At 48.8% G+C, this 22,742-nt stretch overlaps 2 protein-coding genes across 2 annotated transcripts; both read right to left on the reverse strand.

Annotated features, from left to right (window-relative positions):
- Window positions 1-921: 921 nt before the first annotated feature.
- Window positions 922-15,130, reverse strand: LOC119376500 (uncharacterized). The gene is made up of 3 exons (XM_037646305.2): window positions 14,822-15,130; window positions 6,086-6,350; window positions 922-2,106 (listed from the first exon to the last, which is right to left on the reverse strand). The coding sequence occupies exons 1-3, from the start codon at window positions 15,107-15,109 to the stop codon at window positions 1,223-1,225; spliced, it is 1,437 nt and encodes a 478-aa protein (XP_037502233.1). The 5' UTR covers window positions 15,110-15,130; the 3' UTR covers window positions 922-1,222.
- Window positions 15,131-19,139: 4,009 nt separating this feature from the next.
- LOC119376504 (uncharacterized) lies at window positions 19,140-21,734 on the reverse strand. Its single transcript, XM_037646310.2, has 3 exons — window positions 21,476-21,734; window positions 19,592-20,421; window positions 19,140-19,146 (listed from the first exon to the last, which is right to left on the reverse strand). The coding sequence occupies exons 1-3, from the start codon at window positions 21,647-21,649 to the stop codon at window positions 19,140-19,142; spliced, it is 1,011 nt and encodes a 336-aa protein (XP_037502238.2). The 5' UTR covers window positions 21,650-21,734.
- Window positions 21,735-22,742: the final 1,008 nt, after the last annotated feature.

Here is a 22,742-nt window from a genome sequence, read left to right on the forward strand (position 1 = left end):
AATGCGATCGGCATTGGTTGGCTTATTCCTGCGGGGACATGCGACGCTAGACTATGCTGCTATGAGTAGCTTGCTGAGTCATTGGAGTAAATACGGTGTGTTAATTACTTTGTCACAAAGATGACAGCCAGCGACGCTCCTCCTCAATACTCCCCTTGAGGCCATCAAAAGGAATTTTAAAATAAATAAATAAATAAACACTGAGACCACAACTGACGTTAGACCAGCACCGCCACCCCAACTAATGTTGGACAGCCTTTGATGTAACGCATTTATGTACGATCTGTACTGTTCGAGCGGATATGGAACCCATGCATTTTGCGTGGCAGTCGCGTGTTCTGCTGCAGAGCCGCACCAGTACTCGAAACTGCTTCGGAAAGAAACCGTGCACAAGCGTGACGTAATGCGAATAGTCCCGTCAACTCGTTAATATGGCGTGGCAGGAGAGCAGAAGTGCACAAGGCGCCGCACCATGTGAATTGCGCAACGAGTGAGTGGTTTAAAACCTGCCAATGACAAAGCGCTCAGGACTATTTTATCATCAACAGCAACAGCCTCAATGAAGCGTGCTGCTGCAGGTATAGTCCTATGGACGCGTAGTGGGTACTTCGCTAATTCGCAAAAAGATGAATTACTGCGTGGTGGGCACTTCGCAACTGTACCTAAAGTAGACATACATTCTAGGAGCGTTTAAAGCTTATGTTTCTAACATAGACGTTCCGCGCAATGATGCCGTAAAAACCTAAGTATCAAGAACGGCGAGCAGGACTTCTTGCAGCTGTGTAATAAATCGAAAACAAAATAAGGCATATAAAACTAAATTTTAATACACTGAATAATACAACAAACATTTTTCTCGCCCCCGTAGGTATAGCAATATTCGTCGACGAGAAGGGTCAAAATCAGATTTTTGAAATGTACCTTGTAAAATATATGACACGCGTATTGCTAAGAGTTACAGGTTCTCGTGGACATTGATGCTAAAGTTTACAAACGTGAAGTCGACACCGTAACCCTTGAATGATAGGTATGCCAGTGAAAATGCGCCGCTACAGTAAGGGTTGAGCAGTTCAGATTGCAAGGAGCAGCTGCAAATTTAGAAGCGCCTACTTTCTATAGGACACGAAACTTCTGCGGAAATTTCACTACCCTAGCATTACACGCGCACGTAAACAAGCGAAAGTATGATTATCGCGCTGAAATATGAGCTCGCTTATGCAAATTAGGTGCTCGCGCGTGTCGCCCTAACGATTTCTTTGTGCGAGAACTCGATAAGGAAACGCATCTTTCCACCCTCAATGAAGCTATTTTTCATGAACTCGAAATCCTTCCTGAATTCGCGGTGAAAATGCACCAGCGAGTCACCGTGTTGATTACAAGGGCGAGCCTGGATAGACGGGGCCAATACCACTGTGTGCGTTATGAAGGTTCCCAACGCCCTCACGGAAATGACAGGTGCCGGACACGGAGAGCCTGCCAAGATTCCGTGAAACGTGATCCACAAAACGAGGTCGGTATCGTCTCTAAAGACTTCAAGCGTGAAGTACGCGTCCCTCATGTGCAACACCGTGATCCGAGCAGCGTCTCCGAGCAGCGACGTTAGAGTATCCGCGTCGCAGTTTTCGAGGATCACGTGGTACTGGACTAACCCGCTCACTTCGCTCCACCTGCGTACATTCGACCGGGCGTTGGTCAAATGCCAATCCTCGCAGCCGAGGCGTACGGGCTCGCAATAGACACGGACGCCCCGCGGACCGTGCGACGTGGAAGATTGTCGCAAGTGTTCCAGAGTGCGGAGCGACATGTCGGCGAAGGCCTCCAGCTTTCGGAGTATCAGCGTCTTCTCAGATCGCAACGGCAGCGACGACGACGCAGATGGCGACGTAGTAGTGGTTTCCTCATCCAGATGCCGCGGCTGGTCCGATGTCGTCGAGCAAGCTGGGGCAGCGACTTGAGCCATCTGTGCCTTTAGAATATCCTGGGATGCAAGGATTTCGGATAGGCTGGATTGATGTTTGCCGAACTGTTGCGTCAATTCGTTGATCTCGCCCTGAATCGCAGACAGGAGCTGGTCGTGCTTGGGGTTGGTGAACAGCGCCTGCAAGTCTTTTTTTTCAGTTTTATTTATAACATCAGTTTTATTTATAACATCATTATTTATAACATCATAAAAAATGCGTGCAGCTCGCACAAGTGGTGCAAGGCTGGACTAACAGTGGAGCTTGTGGCCGACCTACATTATTAGCGAGGTCTCAATTAGCATGGTCATAACTGCCATGGCCCTAATTAGCGATGTCTTAATTAGCCATGTCTTAATTATCAAGGTTCTCTTTCTCTCTGTTCCTGTTTTTCTCTCTCCGTCAATTTCTTTATTTTCATTTTCTTTCTCTTTCTCCGTTTCTTTCTCTCCTTTCTCTATTCCTTGCTTTTCTTTTCTTCAGAAGGCACACGCACTAAAGAAACGTCCACATTTCACATCCATCGTGTGAACCCCAATGGATGTGTTGGCCACAGGCCTTATCTGCCAAATTACTAGGCGATAAAGAAAAATGTGTTATAACTATCCTCATTCCTCTAGTGTACATCGTCAAAACTCTTCCTTTATAGTCAATCGAAAGATGAAGAAAGGACGAAGAGCGCGCGCGCCGGCCGAGCTATTGCGTTGCGCGCGCTAAGCACAGCTTAGTTTTCTGGTCACACGAAACGGCGGAACGGAAAGCTTAAACAGCTGCTCTGGTGAAAACATGGTTGTGGGCAGCGGACAAAAGTACTTTAATATGAGCTTGAAAGCATCCACTGACCAGCAGATTTGATAGACAGCAGCACAACACACCTGAATACGTTAGAAAATCGAAGTACATAATCCCACGTTGCCGTACGCCAACGTGGTTAAAGGACACAAGGTAAGGTAAAATTGTAAAAAAAATTATATTGGCTTTTTTTTGCTTGTTTGGAATGATAAGCCCGCCCTTATCAATATCCAGTGCGCCACATATTTTTTCCGCTTTTTGATTGCGCCAAAAGGACGAGGTTCTCGAGACCAACTGACGACAAGCCAAGTGCCCTTTCCTCAGGCCATGCACAACCTGAGTTGTCTGCCTAACGCGAATTTTCTTTAGACCTAAACTGTTACTTTCTCCGAGCTTAGCAGGTTTTGAAAAAGTAGTCTGGCTACTTAAAGGCAGTTCTTTTAACGCGCGCGGCATTTACTGAGTCCATTTGCCTTGTGTGCTTGAGACGCGCATGGGGATGTGGTTCCGCGCATTTCTTTTGAGTTCAGTTGCACCTTTGTTGATTTTGTTGCGGCACCAAAAGATATTCTAGTCTTTACAAAGTCAAAGAAACTCTTTAGCAGTGCAATTCTTAATCGACACGCTTCGGCTGCTAATAAAATTTACACCATTTCCCGCTAAATGGGGCCATGAGGCGATGCGAAGCCGGAGCACTTGCACGATCGCGTTCCGTTGGCGTTCGTTGGGCATGCTACCGACCTCGCGTGGTGGAACACGAAGAGGAACGCTACGCGCGTCTTGTCTTCCCTCTAGCCTGGCCGTTAATTCTCACAGGGCGAGCGGGGAACGCGGTCGGCAGGCGTGCGAGAGGGCGGCAGCGTAGGAGAGGAGAGAGGGGGAGGGGACACGCATGCGCTGGTGCTCATCGCGGCGTTGCGCAGGAGAGAATTTCGGCATGTCTAGCCTGCGTTTCAGAGGAAGATTGGAGAGGGGGGGGGGAGGGGGGAAAGGGAGAGGGGAAGTGGAGAGGGTATGCGCATGCGCAGTAAGGGTGGTCACGCCGCACACCACCACCACCGGTTTGAACTACGCTATAAGATGCTTCGCATCTAAAAAAGAGACCGGTAGAACTCGCGCTAGAGATTCAGCTATAAGTTTTGTCCTCATGCCACGTAGCCGCAAGAATAAATTGTGACCTATAGTAAAAATGGCTACGTTTTGATTGGTGTGCAGCTTCTACAAAGCGTGATTACGAGTAGCTGTGTCGGCATAGAATGCGGAGGAACAGTGGCACTCGAAGATAACACGATGGATCGTGTTCCTCGGAATGAAAACCCTCAGAGCGGCCACTTTTGAAACCCTTCCAACTTTCAACAAGGCCTGCATGGCCCGAATGAACGTTCTCAAGAATTGGCATACCACCGAGTCGGAACACTGCGATATAGTTGGGTAAGATCGATCGCCGTCGACATTTTGCCAACGGAGAAACAGAATATGTGACAAAACATACCACGGAGCGAAGAAAACAAAAAAAAGACGAAAAAACCTGATTTGTGCAATGAGTTAGACGGCTGGTTGCTACTAAGTGAATTGTTCAGCACATCTTGAACAAAAATGCTGCTACTAAATAAATTGTTCAGTACATCTTTTTGAACAAAAACTACATAAACTTTTCTTTTCTCTTTAACTGTCATTAAAGGGACCCTGAAACGGTTTTTTGAAGTTTTGTCAGCGTTTAGGCAGGAGCATCTCCAAATCATTCGCACCAGAAATTAAGCGACGCACTGTGTACCAAGGCCGCTACGGAATTTATATCTATACCCTCCTCCTCACCACTGCCTTGCACCCTCAACTCACAGACACCCTGACATCACCGGCGATCGCAGCGCTCTCATGAGCGCACTCGACGGTGTGAGCCGTTTGAGCTTCGCCCAGTCATGGTCTCTGTGCGCCGACGGGTTGCGCGCAATCTCGGAGGCCCAACAAAGATGAAGCTCGCGGAGTGGTTGATATCTGCTCCGACAGGTGCCGCCACACTACCAGCAGATCTTATTTTATTCTTCTGTACGGCGACAATCTGCAAAAGCATGCGGACAAACAAAAATAATTCGAGAACGATCACCGATAAGCGTAAACTCGGGCAATGTGGTTGTGTCTTCAGGGGTGAAGTTACAGCCACAAAAACGTGGATCTTGGCGTTGAACGGATAGCGAGAGCGCGACGCTCATTGCAGCGACGAGCTGAAGGGATTCCGCTCGCCAGATGCCTCACGAACATTGCACGATGTCACAGCCTTACAAGTCACCAATTGCTAGAAATGTTAGATATGTGGTACACAACACGGCTAGGGCGATTAATTATGTCCAAGAAAAGAAACCTCGAGATAAACACTGTCGCTCAGCTCACATCAACACGGAGTACGTTGTAACACAGGCAGACGACGCTCGCTGCCCACAGGAGGTTCAGTGACGTGTACTGGACATATCCAATCAGATCAGCCGCCTGCGTGACGTCGCGCTTCCAATACGACGCGCACTGGAAGTGGGCGGTTTGAAAACGCGTTTGGCTGAGCCGCTGTGATCGGTGGCGATTCGCAGCTTTAAAGCCTTGTAATAAATTACACAGTTTTCGCACAGAGCTTAAATCGGTCTGTAAATGATCCTTAGGACTTGCTCTACCGGCACAATGTGTTCGTACAAAATCGTCAAAACCGTTTCAGGGTCCCTTTAACACCAAATCAATCTTGTTACATTTGCTCTTTTATCAGAACAAGTTGAAAATACAGAACGCTGATTTTTTTATCAGAATAAACTAAGCACACATACAAACCTACTAAGCTAGAATGGTGTAGGTATGCAGAATAGTGCTCACTCTTTGGCAGTTTGATTGAAAAAATAAGAAAAAATCACATGCCTTGCTAAAAAATTGCTAAAATTTCAACACGTAAAATGCAATTGTAATCATAGCTCCACTGAAAGAGGAGACGCTGGCAAATAAAATGAAACAAACGCGAATGCTTTACATGTAGGAGTTTCAGAGAGAATGGGTTTTAAAGAAGCACTCAAAATACATGGGAGTATAGGGCCTATTCTGTGCCCTTACCGAAATGAAAAAAGAATGTCCAACAAAGTGCGCGAGTCTGTACGATTGACTATCGAGATCACGTGATGTCTTGAATCCGCCGCAAGTTTCGAAATGAGCTCGCTTACACCTGATTGGGTAAAGCGAGATCGCGTGACCTGCGGCTCAGCCAATGGCACGTTTTTTTGCGGACGCCGATTAGAGGTACCATGCTACTACGGCACAGGATAGCCTAATATATCTCTGGTGTAAGAGCACAAAACAATTCATACCTCCGTTATAAAGGTCATCGGAAGTAGCACCATGATCTTCAAGAGTGAGGTCGCTGAACTCCGCCGAAGCAATGCCTTTGCCAGCCGAAGAATTTGAGTTACTGCATTCGGTTACGTAGTGATTGGACAGGGCCTTGTGCAAGACTTGCTTGCCACATCCCGAACATTCGATGGCATGCCACGTGCATTGCTTCTCGAAGTGCCGCAACATATCTTCTATGGCGCCCTCAAATTTGCATCCGTGCGCCTCGTTCCAACAATGGACCTCCATGGCAAAGAAGAAAAAAAAATTCGACTCTTATAACACACGAAGGTGAAAGCCTTAGTGCAATCAAGTAAAGCGTCTGAGCTGCAACGAGCGAGTACTATCGCGATGAGAAGTATCTCCAGCAGTGTGGCCCCAACGTGCACTGCTGTTCGCATTTCTTTTCGCGCGGTTATAGCAGCAGCTGGTCCAGCGGGCTCGCCGGGTCGCGCAAGGCAATGGAGCCCTGGACTGAGGGCCCCACCCAACGATGGTCTTCTGTAAACTCAATAATAATAAATGTTTATTCTCTCTCTCTCTACCGTGGATGGCAATAAAAAAAATCTGGGGAGGGGCGAAGCCTGTAGGCAAGTGTGTTTCAGCTCCACTAACGTGAAACCTGTAGAGGGGCGGATCATGCAGCGTGCGCCGATGTATCCCACAGCAAGATCACTGCTAATGGGCAATGACAGACAGAAGAGAAGTTAGACACAAAAACCCGCAGTCCGCTTTTAGTTAACGTGCAGGCTGCGAATCTTTATTTTTTTAACTACGCACAACTTAAACCTGCCATCGGCACAACATTGCAGGGAAAGATCCAATGCCTATATATACGCGGTGGCCAGTGAACGGTTGTGCAGCGCGAGCAGTTGTTTTTTTTTTTTTTTTTCAATCAAGAAAGTCGCTAGCAGACGCTGCCTGCGTCGGCGTTGTCTCTCGCAGGCAAGGGCGCGTTCTCGTTACTCGCGAGCTGGGGCCGTATTCTCAAAAAGGCGACAATCGCAAAAGCATCACCTTTGGTGCGCGCTGATTGGCTATTGACCAAAACAGGAAAAGTGAGAGCGCCACTTAGTATTTCCATCGACGTGACGATGCTCTACGGTGCTCCTGCAATGCCTGGAATAAACTAACACACCCTATCACCGTCGGCTGGTGGTGAAGACTAGCATTTCAGTGACGTAGGCGGTAGCTTCTAGTATTCAATCCTAGGCGGATGTACGCAGCATTTTTTACGCTGCAGCTTTCAGCGGAGCATTACCTTTGGGTGTTATTAGTACTCCTTCTTTGCCAGCGCCTGTTTTTTCGTAGTTTGAACGTCCCAGGAACATGAACCGTGCGTTGCTCGCGTGGCTTATCGCAAGCCGGGAACATGCTGAGATGTTGAGACGATATCGCTGCGGGGGCGCACTACAGCTGAACTCTCCGAGTACGCCGTGTTAAACTCTCAACGAAAATACGTTTCACGCAATGTTGCATTCTTTAAATATTATACTCTGCATTAAACAATCGCACAAAAAAAAAACGTTGAAAGCACTTTACACACGTCCTATATTTCAAGTAGCCACAGCCAAGCCTGGCCACTGCGTAGAAGCCAGCATACGCTCGAAAACGCCGCACTCGGGTCCCTCTGCGCTCGTACGGTACACCCACTCCGGTGTTGCGAGACAGTCGTAACACCAACGGCCAGTGCAGCAGTGACGTCACAGGCAAGTGTTTTTTCAGTTATTGAACGCATCAGATACTATCGCCTTTTGCGACTGTTTGAGAATACGGGCCCTGGTAGTAGTGTTCATTGCAGAAAGAGCGTTTCTATTGCCAACGCTCACCGTTCGCTTTCTCTCGCCACACGGCGAGCGCTCAGGCGGTGACGCCCTCTCTTGCACTCAAGCAAACGGACGACGAGCACGCCGACACTCCGAGACTCCAAGGTGATTCGCCCCTAAAAGCCACTACAGCCATCTATGATACAATCAAAGACACTCTAGCACATATTTATTGTCACCAAGGTCAGAGCGCGCCACGCTGTTCGCGGTTCCTTGCATTGCCCCTGTACATGTATATCATTAAATCGACCTTTTGAATATCTCATTCGGGTGCTTTTATCTTTATATGCATTCTTGAAATGTTTGTAGACTATTGACGTAGCCGCTGCGCGTCCCACGTAGCTGCACACTGTTGATGCTGTCGCTGATGATGATTGTTTTTTTATTGTTGATGTTTAACGTCCCAAAACCACGATACATGATTATGAGAGACGCCGTAGTGGAGGGTTCCGGAAATTTCGACCAGCCGGGGTTCTTTAACGTGCACCTAAACCTAAGTACACGGGCCTCTAGCAGTTCCGCCTCCATCGAAAATGCGGCCGCCGCGACCGATAATGATGGACGATGGCTGAGCCCTGTGTAATGAGTGCTAAGCTCTACAACACTCATCCGTTGCGCAATTCGCGTGGTGGGACGCGTAGTGTGATTCTACGCTTCCGCCACACAATATTGCGTCTGGTCACGTGACCTCTCACGTCACATGACGCCTGTATGACGTCTTTTTTTCAAACCAGTTTCAATCACTGGCGGGGCTCTGTTAGTACACCTGACTGTCATGCAGAATGTCGGATTTCGTTTCCTGGTCGAACCCTGTTATGTAAGGTCACTTGAGAGGTAACGCGGCTTTCTGTACCACAAGCCACGTTTTTCAAGGTCACCCTCTAATGAAGCACCTAAGGCTTTCGCCTTTTTAAATCACGTAGCCTTTGTAAGCAAATAGCCTCTAATCTGGGTGATCTCTTAGTAGGCCGAAGAAGCGAACACATTTCTGGCTATGACATTTTGGCATTGCACAGCGCCGAGGTGCTAGGCGAGTGAACATAAGTTAAAGGGCCTCTAAACCTCACCGAGTTCAAAGACGAGATAGTGTTTTTTTTTCTTGGCTTCACTACCCTTCCCACAAGCGCTTGGCTGCTCCTCGCCACTTATTTCTAAATAAAACACGTGCGCAATGTCAGCGCCAAGCGTTGAGCCCATCAGGATTTCACGCTTTTCGGTTACACGCCGTTAACTCCGCTTGCGCAGTCGAAAACGAGCAAAAGGAAGTGAAATCAGTTGATCGGGCACGATAGTCACTCGAGGTAAGGTAGAGCGGTCGTGCGACTGCATAGCAAAACAGGGTAGGAGAGCATTCACAACTGATATCCCTCGTAGAGCGACAGCTTATATTCTGATGACGTCACGTGAATACGGGAAGCGCCAGGAGAGAATAATGCGCTAGTTTTTTTTTTTTTGCATTTTCAGAGCTTTTCTAGAGGCCCTATAAAGGACCTAAAGAATGCAGCAATAAGCGTGCAGTTGTGCCTTGTTAGATACGAACTGCGCACAACTGCAGCATCCAGCTTTTCAGCGGATAAGTGCGGCATTCCCACAGAGGCATGGGAGTGAGTCATCCCCAGAGCGACGCCTTCGCGCCAGAGCCGAGGTGGTTCGTATTCCACGTTCATCGATCCTGGGACGATGGCCTCACCGGGATGCAATATGATGCAAGGAGGCATTGCATCTCTAGGCGCGCGCTCTTACACGCAAGAGTGCAGTGCACCGGCAACAAGGCTCTGGGTCTCCCATTGGCCGAAAGTGACGCCACCTGTTTGGGACTGCCAATTGGACGAACCTGACATCACCTCACCCCAGTTCTTGATTGGCTGGAAGTGACGTGTGGGAAAGCTTTATAAGAAGCACAACCATCGAAAGCCGGGTCGTGTTCTCCTGGCCGTGGTCCGCAGCGTACGATATGCTGCCGGCCGAAACTATGTTTATCTGCAGTCTTGTCACCCTATTTTATTAATGCTCATATTGTAAATAAATCTAAGTTCTTCATCGCACTTCCGCGTCAATCAAGGCCAACTCTCGCACCTCAGCTGCGGGATGCAATAGCCTGCAAGGGTTTCACACCGCGAGTACCAAGTCATTTAACAGGCCACTCTTTGTGCGCTAAACATCGTGTAAGCGCTTGACATGCTATCCGGTTGGCAGAAAAACTTCCGCCTGCTGTGTAAATACGCAAACATGAAATATATACGACAGCTCGCGTGATTGCTAAAGCGAGATAAAAAGGATCGCTTGCCCGCACGGCGGTACGCAAGTAAAAAATATCTGCTGTCATTTCGTCGATTGTTGCGTTATGCCATGTGGTTCACCAGTGGAACGTTCCAGAAAAATTACCGTTACGGTGGTGATATGATTGCGCATGCGTTACACTGTTAGTCAGGCTACAGTGCTAGAACTGTGACTTGTACAACAAATGGTCAAGTTACCCTTGAACAATTCGTTTTGTATTTAAAGCGAATTCACGGCAATACTAACCTGTTTTTTTTTATCTAGCACATTTAGCCCATCGCAGTAGCTCAGCGACTAAAGTGTTGGTCTTCTCGAGGACGTAGATTAGAGTCCCAGCCGCGGCGGTCGCATTTCGATGGGAGCGCAAAGCAAGACCTTCAAGTACTTCGATTTAGCTGCACGTTAAAGAAACCCGGGAGGTCCAGATTAAACCAGATCCAGCCACTGCAAAGGTAGGGCTCGAACTAGCTTGTACTCCACCCAGTGAGGCGTGCCTCTTAATGATATCGTGGTTTTGGTGCCTAAAACCCCCGGTATTATTAACTTCCTGTAGGTACTGTACAGTGAATCGCACTTGTCTCTATTGATCGAGCGCGCTGCTGCGGACGCTAGCGTCGTCCCGTCCAAAGCTGCTACATACCTCGCGCCAGTTACAAGCTTCCGTTCATGCTTGAATTATAGCTCAAGAATCTAGCATGCGGTTAAGACTATTTTTGGTGTAATTACGGTGACGCTCTTTGTATATTTTTGCAGAAAACGGCGGCCAGAGTAGCCGACTGGCCCTTCTAGACAAGCGCAATTCAAACTGTACTACATCCTTCTGGGCGGATGGACACATGTACACCGCTCAAGCACAGTCTTCGTTTGTCCCACCGACCGTTGCATCCATATTTAGCTTAAAGGCGCCCTGCGACACTTTACCAATTAACCATCGAATGGCTTCACTAAGGGAGTTTATTTCCTCGCGAATGGACCACCGCAAATTTTTTTAGAGTCTGTCAAGTACCAGTGGAGTTACAGAAGTTTGTCGCACGCAGTGATTTCTCTCTTTTCTCGTCCCGACGAACGCGCTGGAAGCTAAGCAGGGTGGGATGGCACGGGGAGAAGAACCTCCGTCACACGTGCGTCATGAGCTTGAGCACTTTTTCTTTTTATGAACGCGCGGCTAACCTTCAGCGAGATAGCGAGAGCGCGCGCGCGGGCACGTGGCGGCCTCCCGCGGCGGGCGCAATAACCACGCAGCCAACGACGCTCAAATCAACCAATAACCGTGAATTTGGGTATATGGCGCGGTCATACGAGTATATGGATTCATTTGTAGAGACATGAGCGGGTGATTTTTTAGCTGATTTCAGAATTAATCGTAATTCCGGGCCGCGTGCTGCGCTGTAATGTTTGGCTCGCGTGTTCTCAGGAGCTTCGACTACCGGATCAGCAGCGTTTTCTCAACACACTGGAAAATTGTTGCAGGGCCCCTTTATAGAGAGGCCACGACACGCTCACCCAACATTTCGCCGTTTTCCGCAAAAAATAAAAGCAGAGGGCCTATTGTGCCTCTACATTTATAAAAAAAAATCCTCTGTACAAGATTATTTCAGTACCGAATAAGTCATACAAGTCGCCGGCTATAAACCCAGCCCACCGCCAGCGACCGCAGTTTTGCCATGCCGTGTGTGACGTTATGTGCACACATGAAGCGAAGCCGTCGTCTTCTACCACAGTTTCAGCCGCTGCATACTGTTCATTTTCATTGCCAAGCTGAAACTGGCTTGGTTGCACGAGCATCTGACCCGGGAATAATGTCGTTCACCGCAATGCAGACGCTCGCAAAGCGAGCACCTTGTTACGTCACAGCCCGCGAGTGCGCCAGCGTTGACCGACCTTCAGGCCACTCGCGTTTTTATAAAAATGTTCAATTATTATTTAAGGTCTCGGCCAAGCGCGCGCTAAAATTTCGCCAGCTTGTTTTCGAACACGTAAGAATTTTTTTATAATAATAATGCCTTTTATTTCTTCAAACAAAGCACTACATGTGGCTAGGCCTGCCAAAGCCAATTGGTGGCTTGAGTAGCAGAGCCTGGCAGACCGCAAAACAAACCGAACGTGTTACAAGGTCGTAGTTCATGGCATCAGAGTGATGATAGGACAAAAAACAACGTGCACATTAGATTAGAAGACACCCACATAACACGAATTATGATCGAACATTGGGTGTCGCGGCCCCCTTAAATATCGCGTTTGTTTCTTCACTGCGCGGTTAACCGGGGCACCCAGCCTCCCGGATTAGTAACTTCCATACACCCCTTGGTCTGCATATGTGCGGATGCAACACCTAATGCAGAATACCGACGCGCTTGGAAGCAAAAACAAAGCGTGCATGATCCGTGCATGTCTCGTCCGCGTTGCCTGCTTTTCTGCCTGGCATACATAGCCAATACAACTTGAACAAGTACAGTACTCACGAATTTAAATGCGACATCATTTTTTTTAAATTAACGACCGCTATATGAGCGATTTCTCGCGGTAGCCGCTTCTTGTCGCTGCAAATCAGGTCGCTAAGGGAAAGGCTTACTCTGATGTAAGTGTTCGAACCAAAACTGCACCGATATAGACGTCAGACTCTGGAGTTTCCAAGATGTGTGGCGCCACCTGTCGGAGAAGTATTGAGTAGTGCATAGACCGACTCTCTCGCACAGTTTGTTATGGGACCAGGTGCAACTAGCGAGTGCGAAACAACTATTGAGCCTAATATCGCGTGTGTTTGCGCATTTAGCACTCAGAACGAGAGCTGTGAATTGCTCTCCGCTAGTCGGACGCGCCACCGAACCAACCGAACCGTCGTGAAGTGCTTGCTGGATCACTCGCCTGAACGACGGCGAAAACAGCAGCAGACGAGAGCCCTCCGCACGCTACGAAGAAACTCCGCAAAAGACGCACTGTTGCGTTTTGAATTGCCACGGACGTAAAAGGCTGAATAACAACGTTCAGTTTTACCGATTTCCATAGTTGTCGTACGAAGAAGAAAGGCGAGAGCGCTGGATACGGGCCGTTGCGAGCGTGTTGGGTAAGCGAAGTACCCGCGTTCTCCACAGCCGGTGGCATGAATGTGTGGCTCTGCTGTTGTTTTGCGTAGCCCTGATGCAAAGCCGTGGTAACCTTGACTATGAAGCTCAGCAGAGGCTCTGACCGCGGTGCTTGTCGTGTAACACGAAGTGAGCAGCTAGAGGCAGACTGGAGACGCGTGATACGCACACCGACGAGTTGGTCGTCACAACACATCGCGGACGTATGTACGTTTTGAAGGCTCAGAGTTCTGGTTCTAACTAGCTGACACCACGTGCGTCATACAAGTAAATCGCAGAATGTTGGTCGTGACCCCCTTCAGGTTTGTTTCGCCCGTGTCCTCCGCGGTTGTCGTAGCTATCTCGGAGGCCACGGTTTCGCCTTTGATTGTAACCCGCGAAAGTGGACACGCACGTATCCCCATTTGCAGTACATACAAACGGAAGACGACCATCAAGAGACCATTTGAGGATGCGTAATAAAACACTCCAATGCACAGGAAGCGAGAGATGAATTAAGGGAGAATACAACTGAAAAGGCGAAAATCGCCGGAGCCATTCGCCCTTGATGAACCGAGTTTTCTACCACTGATCGTAAGATGCATAGCTAAGTAAATTGATGGTATGTAGGTACTTTATCGCTGTGGCATACGTATATACCCAATTTTAACGCATTTAGGCTCTAGAGAACGGATGTCGGAGGGCTTGCCTCGAACTCGGTGTCGTGTGATGCTCGCTTGTACTTGCGAGTTGCAGCGCGCGGGAATAACTAAAACTTATTTTGCATTGTACTCGCGGTTCGCTTTGATCAGCTTCCTTTGTTTCTGAAGCGTGGATTGGCGGAAGAAGCTTTCCAGGTCCTTGATTTTCAGGAAATCGCGCCTCGACACCAACGAAAGAGGAGGGTATATTCAGGCCTATGCACATTCGCTTGCGGGCGGCTCTCCTTGCACTACCCAGTTAGTGCCAGGGCTACGATGAGGGCGCTGGTGGCGGTGTTTTCGCAGCGCCGCCTCGGCAGAGTCTGACGTCTATGACACGAACTGTAGAAGCTTGGAACGAAAGTACGTGCATTGGCTAGCTCTAAATTATATTGATCCGCATATTGATCCGCGAATACGGTACAGCGGTGAGCACTGTTAGGGTGAACACGCGAGCGCGTGGCCGACGGCACTATCAGCGCCGCGTAACAGCCATCGTTGGAAACATTGCACATGCGCAGCATGTGCTTTGCGATGCACTCTTTCCACCACGCACACTGCGTCATAGATATGCTTGTTGGGGATACGCTTGTGTGCGCGCGGTGTAGAACGCATGATGCGCATGTGCAATGTTCCACCGATGACCGTTACGCGGCGCCGACAGAGCCGTCGGCCACGCGCTCGCATGTTCACCCTAAGAGTGCTCACCGCTGTACATACATGAGATGGGCAAAGCGAAACGCCCAGCCTTACGCTAGACGCGCAGGTATGTGGTGGTGCGAGTGACGTAACTAAATACATTAACGAATACCGACGGAAACAATCAATCTCTTCGCTTTTCTCACCTGCAAAGTGTTGGCTTCCGTGGCAGGCAAGTCATCATCAACGTACTCCTCTACCTCGAACGTTCCTTGATCCAAGGGACATCGTTTCCCGGAATCCTGGGACTCCGCTGAACAGCAAGACTGACACAGGTTATGCCCACACGGCAGCAGCAGAATCCTGTTAGGAATCATGCGGCAGAGGCCGCACGCAAGGTAACTGGGCACTTCGTGTACAAACCGCGTTGGTCGCCAGTTGACGCCTGCGACAGCGTGGTCGCGAAATTGGTGCACCTCTCCGAGATCAGGCATGCTGCGCTCGCTAGCAGGGTTTCCGTGAACACGGGAGCGTGTGTCGTATAATTTTAACGGCGAAGCCTTCCAAGTTCCTACACCAACGCGACGCTCTGCACATGCGCAGTAAGTCAGCTACGAGACTATTTTGCCAGCGCGCGCACCGCGTCACCTGAGCGCACCTTCATCAAAGCCACTCACTCACGACGCGCTGCGCGCGATAGTAAGATAACCACGCCGCAAAAAGTCTGCGCATGCGCATGCGCAGAGCTACGTGTTGGTATTGGTATAGGTGTCGCTCTTATAGCAGTTCAGCACGTGCTGCCGTGTTCACGATAGTCGGGCTCACGACTTTACGTGGTAGGCCTTCAGACTCGCGAATCGTGTACTCGCACGAGAGCACACTGGCTTTCGTTTTCTTTCTTTCTTTTCATTTTTTTCTTTCTTTTGTTGTTTTTGTGCTTGTTCAGAGAAGTTCCCGCTACTGCATGCTCTAACACAGTTCGGCTGACGTAGCATTAAGGAGAGATAATAGGACGCCATTCTTTTTTTTTACTTTTTTTTGTTATCGCGTCCTCCCTTAAGTTTTGGAACATCACGTAAAGCAGTGCAGTTGTCACCACCGGCCACATGGGTCCGGCCACGTCGCGGCGACACAAAAAGATAAACGAGGCTTTTGGTGCAGTTTATTTCATTGCCCCGAGACGGTGATTCTTTATCGTCGGCTCGTCGGATTCATCACCAAAGATTCTTTATCTCCGGTGATCGAAATAAGTGTTTCAAGCAATTTTCGAGGAAACAGGCGGAATACAACTTTTAGTAATGCTCAAGCGATTACTAGCGTCATTGTGAGAACAACTGGCGGAAAAAGCCTGCGCCCGTCACTGTAGCGCCCTGTAACTTTGTCAAAGAGAAAAAGAACGAGAAATAAGAAGGAACATTAATACATAAAACAGTGAAAGCAAGAAACAAGAACTAACAGGGTCCTTACGCATTCGCCGAAGACGACTCGGAGGTGAAAGCCATCTTCTTTTTCTTCTGTGTCTGCGCATTGATCCTCCCCCAGCTTCGCCACCAAAAGCTTTCTGCATCTAACATGGTTTTGCACGGCCTCCATGATCGGGTCACCTATGACCAAGCGGCAGTGTCATGAGATGGTGTAATAGTGACGTCACGGTGACATCATATGCTTTGTCGATCAGTGACGTTATGTGGTCGCGTCACCACGCGATTATGATTTTTTGCATCACTCGTGTTAAAGCCGCCGACGCGGGACGCCGAAGGTCAATTTTCGCGTTTGATGAGGCATCTAAGGCTTTCGCCTTAATAATAATCATCGAAAAGAAAAAAAATCATGCCAGTACTGCGCATTATGCAGGAATCGAAGCTACGACTTTGATAGCGCGCCTTGAAAGGAGCGCCTCACCACGCCCCATTTTTCCTTACGCGTTGGAAATTGCAAGCCATCCGTTTAGGGAAGCGTTTACCGAAAGAATTCCTCAAATTAAATCGTTTCATTTTTGAACAACTCTAAAGAACTTAAAGGGGAACTCCGGTGCATTTTCTACCATATTGAGATAATGCCGTTTTCAGATAGTATTAGCAGTCCTGTAACAACAAAGGTGCTTCATTTTGCTGAGAGACTAGTCAATAATTTTAAATAAGCAATAAACGATGAGTCGAAACCGAAACAGGGAGCTAAACTGCTCCGTGCTGGGTATGCGGTGACGTCACGAAGTACGCTACACGCCGCCACAGCTGGCCAAGGTGTAAACATAGCACACGCGCTTCCTCTATCACGCGAAAAGTAAGCTTTCGATGTCATCCGACGCGGAATCAAGCTGTGCCAGCCCGTCTCAACTTACCAGTGACAAGTTCAGCGATGATTGCAGCTACTATATGAGCGCGGGAGCATCGCCTTTTGATTTCTACCTGCCGGCGCGTGAAGTAGCTCACGTGCCTCGCATCGATCTCCTCATTGCTCAATATTGCGCGTGCTTACTGTAAGACCCGATGTCAATGACGACTGAGACGCTATGCAGCTAACAAAGCCGAACTTTGCTCGCGTCGTCGCCGCCTCATAGAAGAAAGCGCGCGCTGCAACCGTCTGCTGGGCGAGGCGGGGTCGGAAAAAGAGTAGACACGTCACGTCACACACACAGGGTGGCCTGCGTTAACAGGCGTGATTCCGGAATTGGCTACCAATTTTAAAATTCCTTTTCTAAAAGACTAAATGATTTACGGTTGTATAATTTGGCACATATCATCAATGTACCGAAGGGAACATATGTTGAAAGTTTAAGTGAAATCGGTGAATATATAAAAATCCCCGGATTTCCCCTTTAATGTGCCACCTAACAGGGCCTCGGGAGGGGAGCTTCGCTGCCAACGCATGCACTGTCTCCGTTGCCTCGACAAAAGTCCGGCAAGAACCGCGAACCCACAACGTTGGCCTCCGAGATTGGTTTCGGCTGCGCGCGCACCACGAGCCAATCTCGGAGGCCATGTCCCAACTGCCCGAGGTGAGGGTGCGCGTATTGGCTGCATGGTCGCAAATGCAGTCTATACGCAAACAACAAATCATTCAGGCGTAGTCACTAAAACGAAGCAATTAGACAAATGTTTTTGGTATTGCCGGGTAATTAGGAAACGGAGGAAGGGGAATTTTTTCGATGGGCTCCTTGCGCATCACATGTATACGGTCTCGACTGAACCTCAGATCTGATGCACAGCGTCCGATGCTGGTCCTGGGACTATTACTCAGTTTCATAAACTTAGAACAATTTTTCACTTACTGTATCCACGCAATTTCTGCTTGCCAGTGCCGCTTTCTTTGTTGACTGCTGTGATGTGCGCAATCGCAGACGTCCAACATCGTCCGCGACCCGCACATGCATCGGCAATCATGACACACGTCATCGTCAGCAATCGTGTTTAATGTCAGGAAGCATCCAAGGCTTGAAGGTTCGAAGCGAGTGTTTACGTCATCTTCTTCGCCACCTGCTTCCATGTTCGTGGACATTACTTCTCAAGCCAATTACCATAACAGAAAACTGCTTAGTGTCATTCAAAACTCGCGGCTATGTCGCCTAGATGGTTGTTTACTCATACTCCAAGAGTTAACAGCACAGGTCAGTATTAGCGGGTGGTGGTAGGCAAGCAAAGCAAAACAGCGATGGGCAGATCGGGCAGCGCGCCTGCTCAGGCTTCAACTGCTTAAAGTTTTGTAACTAATTTTAGCACGATAGAGTTAAAGAGCTGCTTTCGAAGAAATTCGGGTGTCCATCTCGTTGGATGTGAGCGAAAAACCAGCGTTGTCCGTGACGGAAAATTCGACGTAGATGCAAATGAAGTAATAAAATAACTTCGGCTCCAGTGGCATCGGGGATTCGAACTTGCGACCCCTCACTCCATGGCACGATGTGTTTAGCCGCTCGGCCGCCACGGACACATTAAAAAAAAATATTCAAAGACCGAGCCGGAACCCACATTAATCGGGGTTGTTCTTTATATTCTCGCAACTAATGTTCCCGTTTCATTACCATTCTTTCCTCTTGAAGATGTAAAATGTGTTTTTCTTCCCCCTTATGAAACAATTTGAAATATTTTGCAAACTCCATCTCTTTCTCTCGCCTACATTTTTATATTCGGCAGTGAAGAGGTTAACCAACCGAGCTAATCTGCTAACGCTACGCTTCTATCATTGTGACAGGTTTCCGCTATTCTATGAACAGCTGATAGGAGGCGCATTAAAATGGCTTGCGATAATTATTATGATTTGAAGTCAAGTGAGGGCCTCGGCACTCCGAACATGAACACATTGTTCGGGCATCTTTGGTCCGTAACATCAAGCACCGAAGACGCCCTCACTTCGACCTTTCAAGTAACAGCGAGGCACTTATCGATGCCTAATTATTGAGGATAAGGCGTCAATATCAGAAACTAGAATGCATTCCTCTTGTAGCTGGGCAATAATTAAACAAAAGGAACAGAAAATTTTGTACGATCTCCTCCTATTCAATAAAGCAACGCAAAAATAAATTATTCGTCACGCACTGAAAATGAGGCACAAGAACATTCACAGCAGCTGTTTTATTGAACTGCAGTCAAAACCTCGTTAAGCTCATGCAGCATACACGCGTGAATTGTTAAAGAGGTATACAAAGAATAAAAAAAGCTCAGCAATGCAGAACATTGGCGCTAAGAGCACGGATGTTAAGAATGCGCAGTTTCGTTGCGCGAAACCTCGATTTCGAGCTCCAACTTTGGCCCACGAACGAAATCGTTCTTTTGCAGGATAGCGGAATCTATCGAGTACATACGGCGAAAGTGCAGCACTTGGGTTTCGTCGCCCATACAACGACAGGGATTTTCAACTGAAGACAGTAACAGCTATTGCCCGGTTCACCGTCGAACAATTTAACGCTAACAGAAGGCATCGAGCACTGTCCAGCCGCCAGCGATCCGTGAAAACCGATTCCCACGTAAAGATAGGGGTACTTCATGTCGACATCGAAGGAAAAGTAAGCGTCCCTCGTGTGCAAGACGGTAAGCCGAGCGAAAATCTTCTCCGTAATCGGCAGATCCATGTCGCCGTTCGTTAGGGTCAGGACGTATTTCACGGAGCCTTGCACCTCCCTCCAAGAGCTCGTCGTCGACAGAGGCGTAGTCAAACTCAAGTGACACTTCACGTCCTGTGGCCCGCACTTAGACACGGCATGCTGCGGGTAATCCTGCGAGGACGTTTGCCGCACGGCCTGAAGAAGATCCGGAGGCAGGTCCACGAAGAAGTCCGGCCGGCGACAGGTCTTCGACTTCTCCGGGCTCAGCTGTCGCAGCGACGTCGTGCTGGCCTCTTTCGCCGTCTCGCTTCTCTGGTACCTCGGTTGGCCCGCCATCTTGGGCGATATCGAAGCCGCGACCTGAGCCATATCGGCCTCCGCGGATGCACCCACCTCGCGAGTCAACTCGGCTAACCAGGATTCGTGTTCTATCATTTGTTGGGTGACTTTGTTCATCCTGCTCTGGATTGCTGGCATCAGCTGGTCGCGGTCCGGGTTCACCAGCAGGGCCTTCATTTCTTCTAGAGAGACCCTGAAGTCTCGAACTATCGCCGCCGCGGATTCTAAGGAAGAGTAGCCTGCACCCTTGGAAGAGAGACCGGAAGTGCATCCGGACGCGTAATGCGAGGAGAGGTCCCTGTGCCGGACAGCATCGCCGCATCGGAAGCAGTCGATGATGTGGAAGGCGCATTCCTTATCGTAATGTTGCAGCAGGTCTTCCGTAGATCCAGCAAACCCGCAGCCGTGCGCTTCGTTCCAGCAATAGACCTTCGTATGAAAAGGAAAATACGTGTATTTACACTTTATCCAGTTTGATATTCGTTATCGCTTTGTACGTACAAAAGAAGGGGAATTGTTCATTTCTTTGTCAGACACAAGCAATTTACTCACAGACAGGAGGCATGTAAATCGTAGAGGACACTATTAACAGCAAAGTAGGCAAAGAAAGGAGCTCTGGGTGACGCACACATGCGACGCTTCTGGAGCCTTAACGTCTCATGCCGCGGGTGCAAGTATTCGGAAGCTTAGATTGCGTGCACTAATGTTCCGCCACCTCGGCGCGTCGATTTATGCAGTGGCTCTAGGTGTAGTTTACCAGGCACAAAATGCCTGCGACGGCAGTTTGTGTCTGCCCTAGGCGCAGTTTACCAGAACGAAACAAGAAAAAGAACACGCCAGGCGTGCAGCACACTCAGAGAAAGCCGGAAAAGCGGTGTTTCCAGAGCACGTTGTAAAGTCTCTTGGGGCAACCATAAGTACAGCTGCAAGGCACCAATTATGCAACAAATCAATTTTTGTGGAGAAGGGAATCGTACACAATGCCATTATTCTTCATTCTGCGGAGAAGCGAGGTACCCGCTACATATATGCAAGGCATTATGTGCACTTTCCTGATGCTGTGGCTGAAGATTACGGTTGAGCCCTCTGTAATGGGTGGGTAGCTTTAAACAACCTACTCTTTAGCAGTTGGCCTTCTGCAACACCTGGTTGTTATTTTACTCTTCTACCAAGCTATATTACATCTGTTAATGCGATTCCATGCCTGACATGACGCCTGTATGGGGTATTTCTTATAATTATTTCATGCACCCGCGCCTCTGTGGTAAAATACTCTACTGCCACGCATAGAGCTTGGGTTCGAATCCCACTCAATCCTGGACTTTTTTTTTTCTCACTTCGCGCACTAGCGGACATGGACACCGGCGGCAAACAACTAAACCACCAAATCAGCTGTTGTGATCTCATAACAGCGTTCACCGTAAAATGCCCGGGCGGCCACCGAATAGGACACGCCGCATGTTCAATGCACTTCGGTTCTCACCTTTAAGGCTCTCGCAGTCTTGGCGGTGAAGCCGTGGACGCGACATTCCGCGCGTACGAATGGCTCTCGATCCATGGGACAAAGCCCATCACCGCCACCTTGGCAACTGGCGGTGTGGCACACTTGGCACAGCAAGTGCGAGCACGGCAACTCCAGTATCCGCCTGGCAATCATGCGGCAGAGGTCACACGCACGCAAACTCGGCGACTCGTAGAAAAGCCTCGTCGGTCGCCAGTTGACACCTGCGACGGCGTGGTCCCGAAAAACGGTGCACTCGTCTGAAATCCGCCATGGTGGTGCGAGCCTTGAGACGTGTGTGCTGCGCTGGCGTAAGAACGGCTTTGCTATGTTTTTCGACGAGCTTATCGCTTTTATAGGGTACCTCGCGTGCTTCAGCTGACGTAACCGCAAGAAGAGATAAAGTGCTGATCATTCTTCCTTATCGCGTAAAGCCTTGCACGAGCCTCACGGCCGCATCGTTGTGTATACGATAGTACTACCAGGCCCCGGAAACTGAGCGTCAGTTTCGGTTTCAAGGAACATGCGCGCTCGTAGCGGTTGCCGGCATAGAGTTAATATACTGATTCTAGAGGAAAAGCTGGGCCGCGAGACCGCTAACCACAAGAACGCTGACATCTTGGAACGTTGTCATTCTTGCCATCACAAATCAATCCTAAAGAAGCAGTTGCACAATTAAAAACACCCGGATATTGTTTTGTGTTGTTTTTAATACTTTTACGAAAGAATACGACGGCTATTTATGTAGTTTACTGTGCGTGGAAAGGAGCGTTTGCAGGCTGATTTACTAGATGGCGCCACCATAACAACACCAGCACTCGAGAGTGCGCTTGCGGCCGATTGCGCCGGTTTGCGCGTCGCTTGAAACTTTGTTTGTTTGCGTCGTGTATCTCGTAGTAGTCATAGTGTCCCGTTGAGCGCGTTTGCTGTTGCCACGTGGCACTAGACTTTATGGGACAGCCCTTTTTTCTTACAAGCTGAAAACTTCAGTGCTAACCAGGACGGACGGCAAAGAAGAGATGAGACAAGCACTGAAAGTTATGTACCAACTAGGCGCAAGTTTTTAGTCTTTTTAACGGCGATAAAATTCCGTGTGCCGTGTATTTTTGGTTTTGATTGAAGCTTTCGGGTGACGCCTCACTCACATTCACCGCTGCATGCTTCAATCGACCTTTTTCTGCTTTATGGCTCTCTGCGCTGAAGTACGGCAGCAATGAGCTGAAAAAAGAACGTGGATACACTCTTTCTA

Source organism: Rhipicephalus sanguineus, unplaced genomic scaffold (assembly GCF_013339695.2).
Source record: "Rhipicephalus sanguineus isolate Rsan-2018 unplaced genomic scaffold, BIME_Rsan_1.4 Seq12371, whole genome shotgun sequence".
NCBI lineage: Eukaryota > Metazoa > Arthropoda > Arachnida > Ixodida > Ixodidae > Rhipicephalus > Rhipicephalus sanguineus.

Bases quoted from the DNA above. Each gene is read 5' to 3' on its own strand.
- LOC119376504 (XM_037646310.2), bottom strand. From the start codon at position 21,649: ATGATTGCCAGGCGGATACTGGAGTTGCCGTGCTCGCACTTGCTGTGC. The intron at 20,422-21,475 runs GTGAGAACCGAA...TTTCATACGAAG, and splicing joins AGACTGCGAGAGCCTTAAAG to GTCTATTGCTGGAACGAAGC.
- LOC119376500 (XM_037646305.2), bottom strand. From the start codon at position 15,109: ATGCCTGATCTCGGAGAGGTGCACCAATTTCGCGACCACGCTGTCGCA. The intron at 6,351-14,821 runs GTGAGAAAAGCG...TTTGCCATGGAG, and splicing joins CGGAAGCCAACACTTTGCAG to GTCCATTGTTGGAACGAGGC. The intron at 2,107-6,085 runs GTATGAATTGTT...CTGAAAAAAAAG, and splicing joins CGATGACCTTTATAACGGAG to ACTTGCAGGCGCTGTTCACC.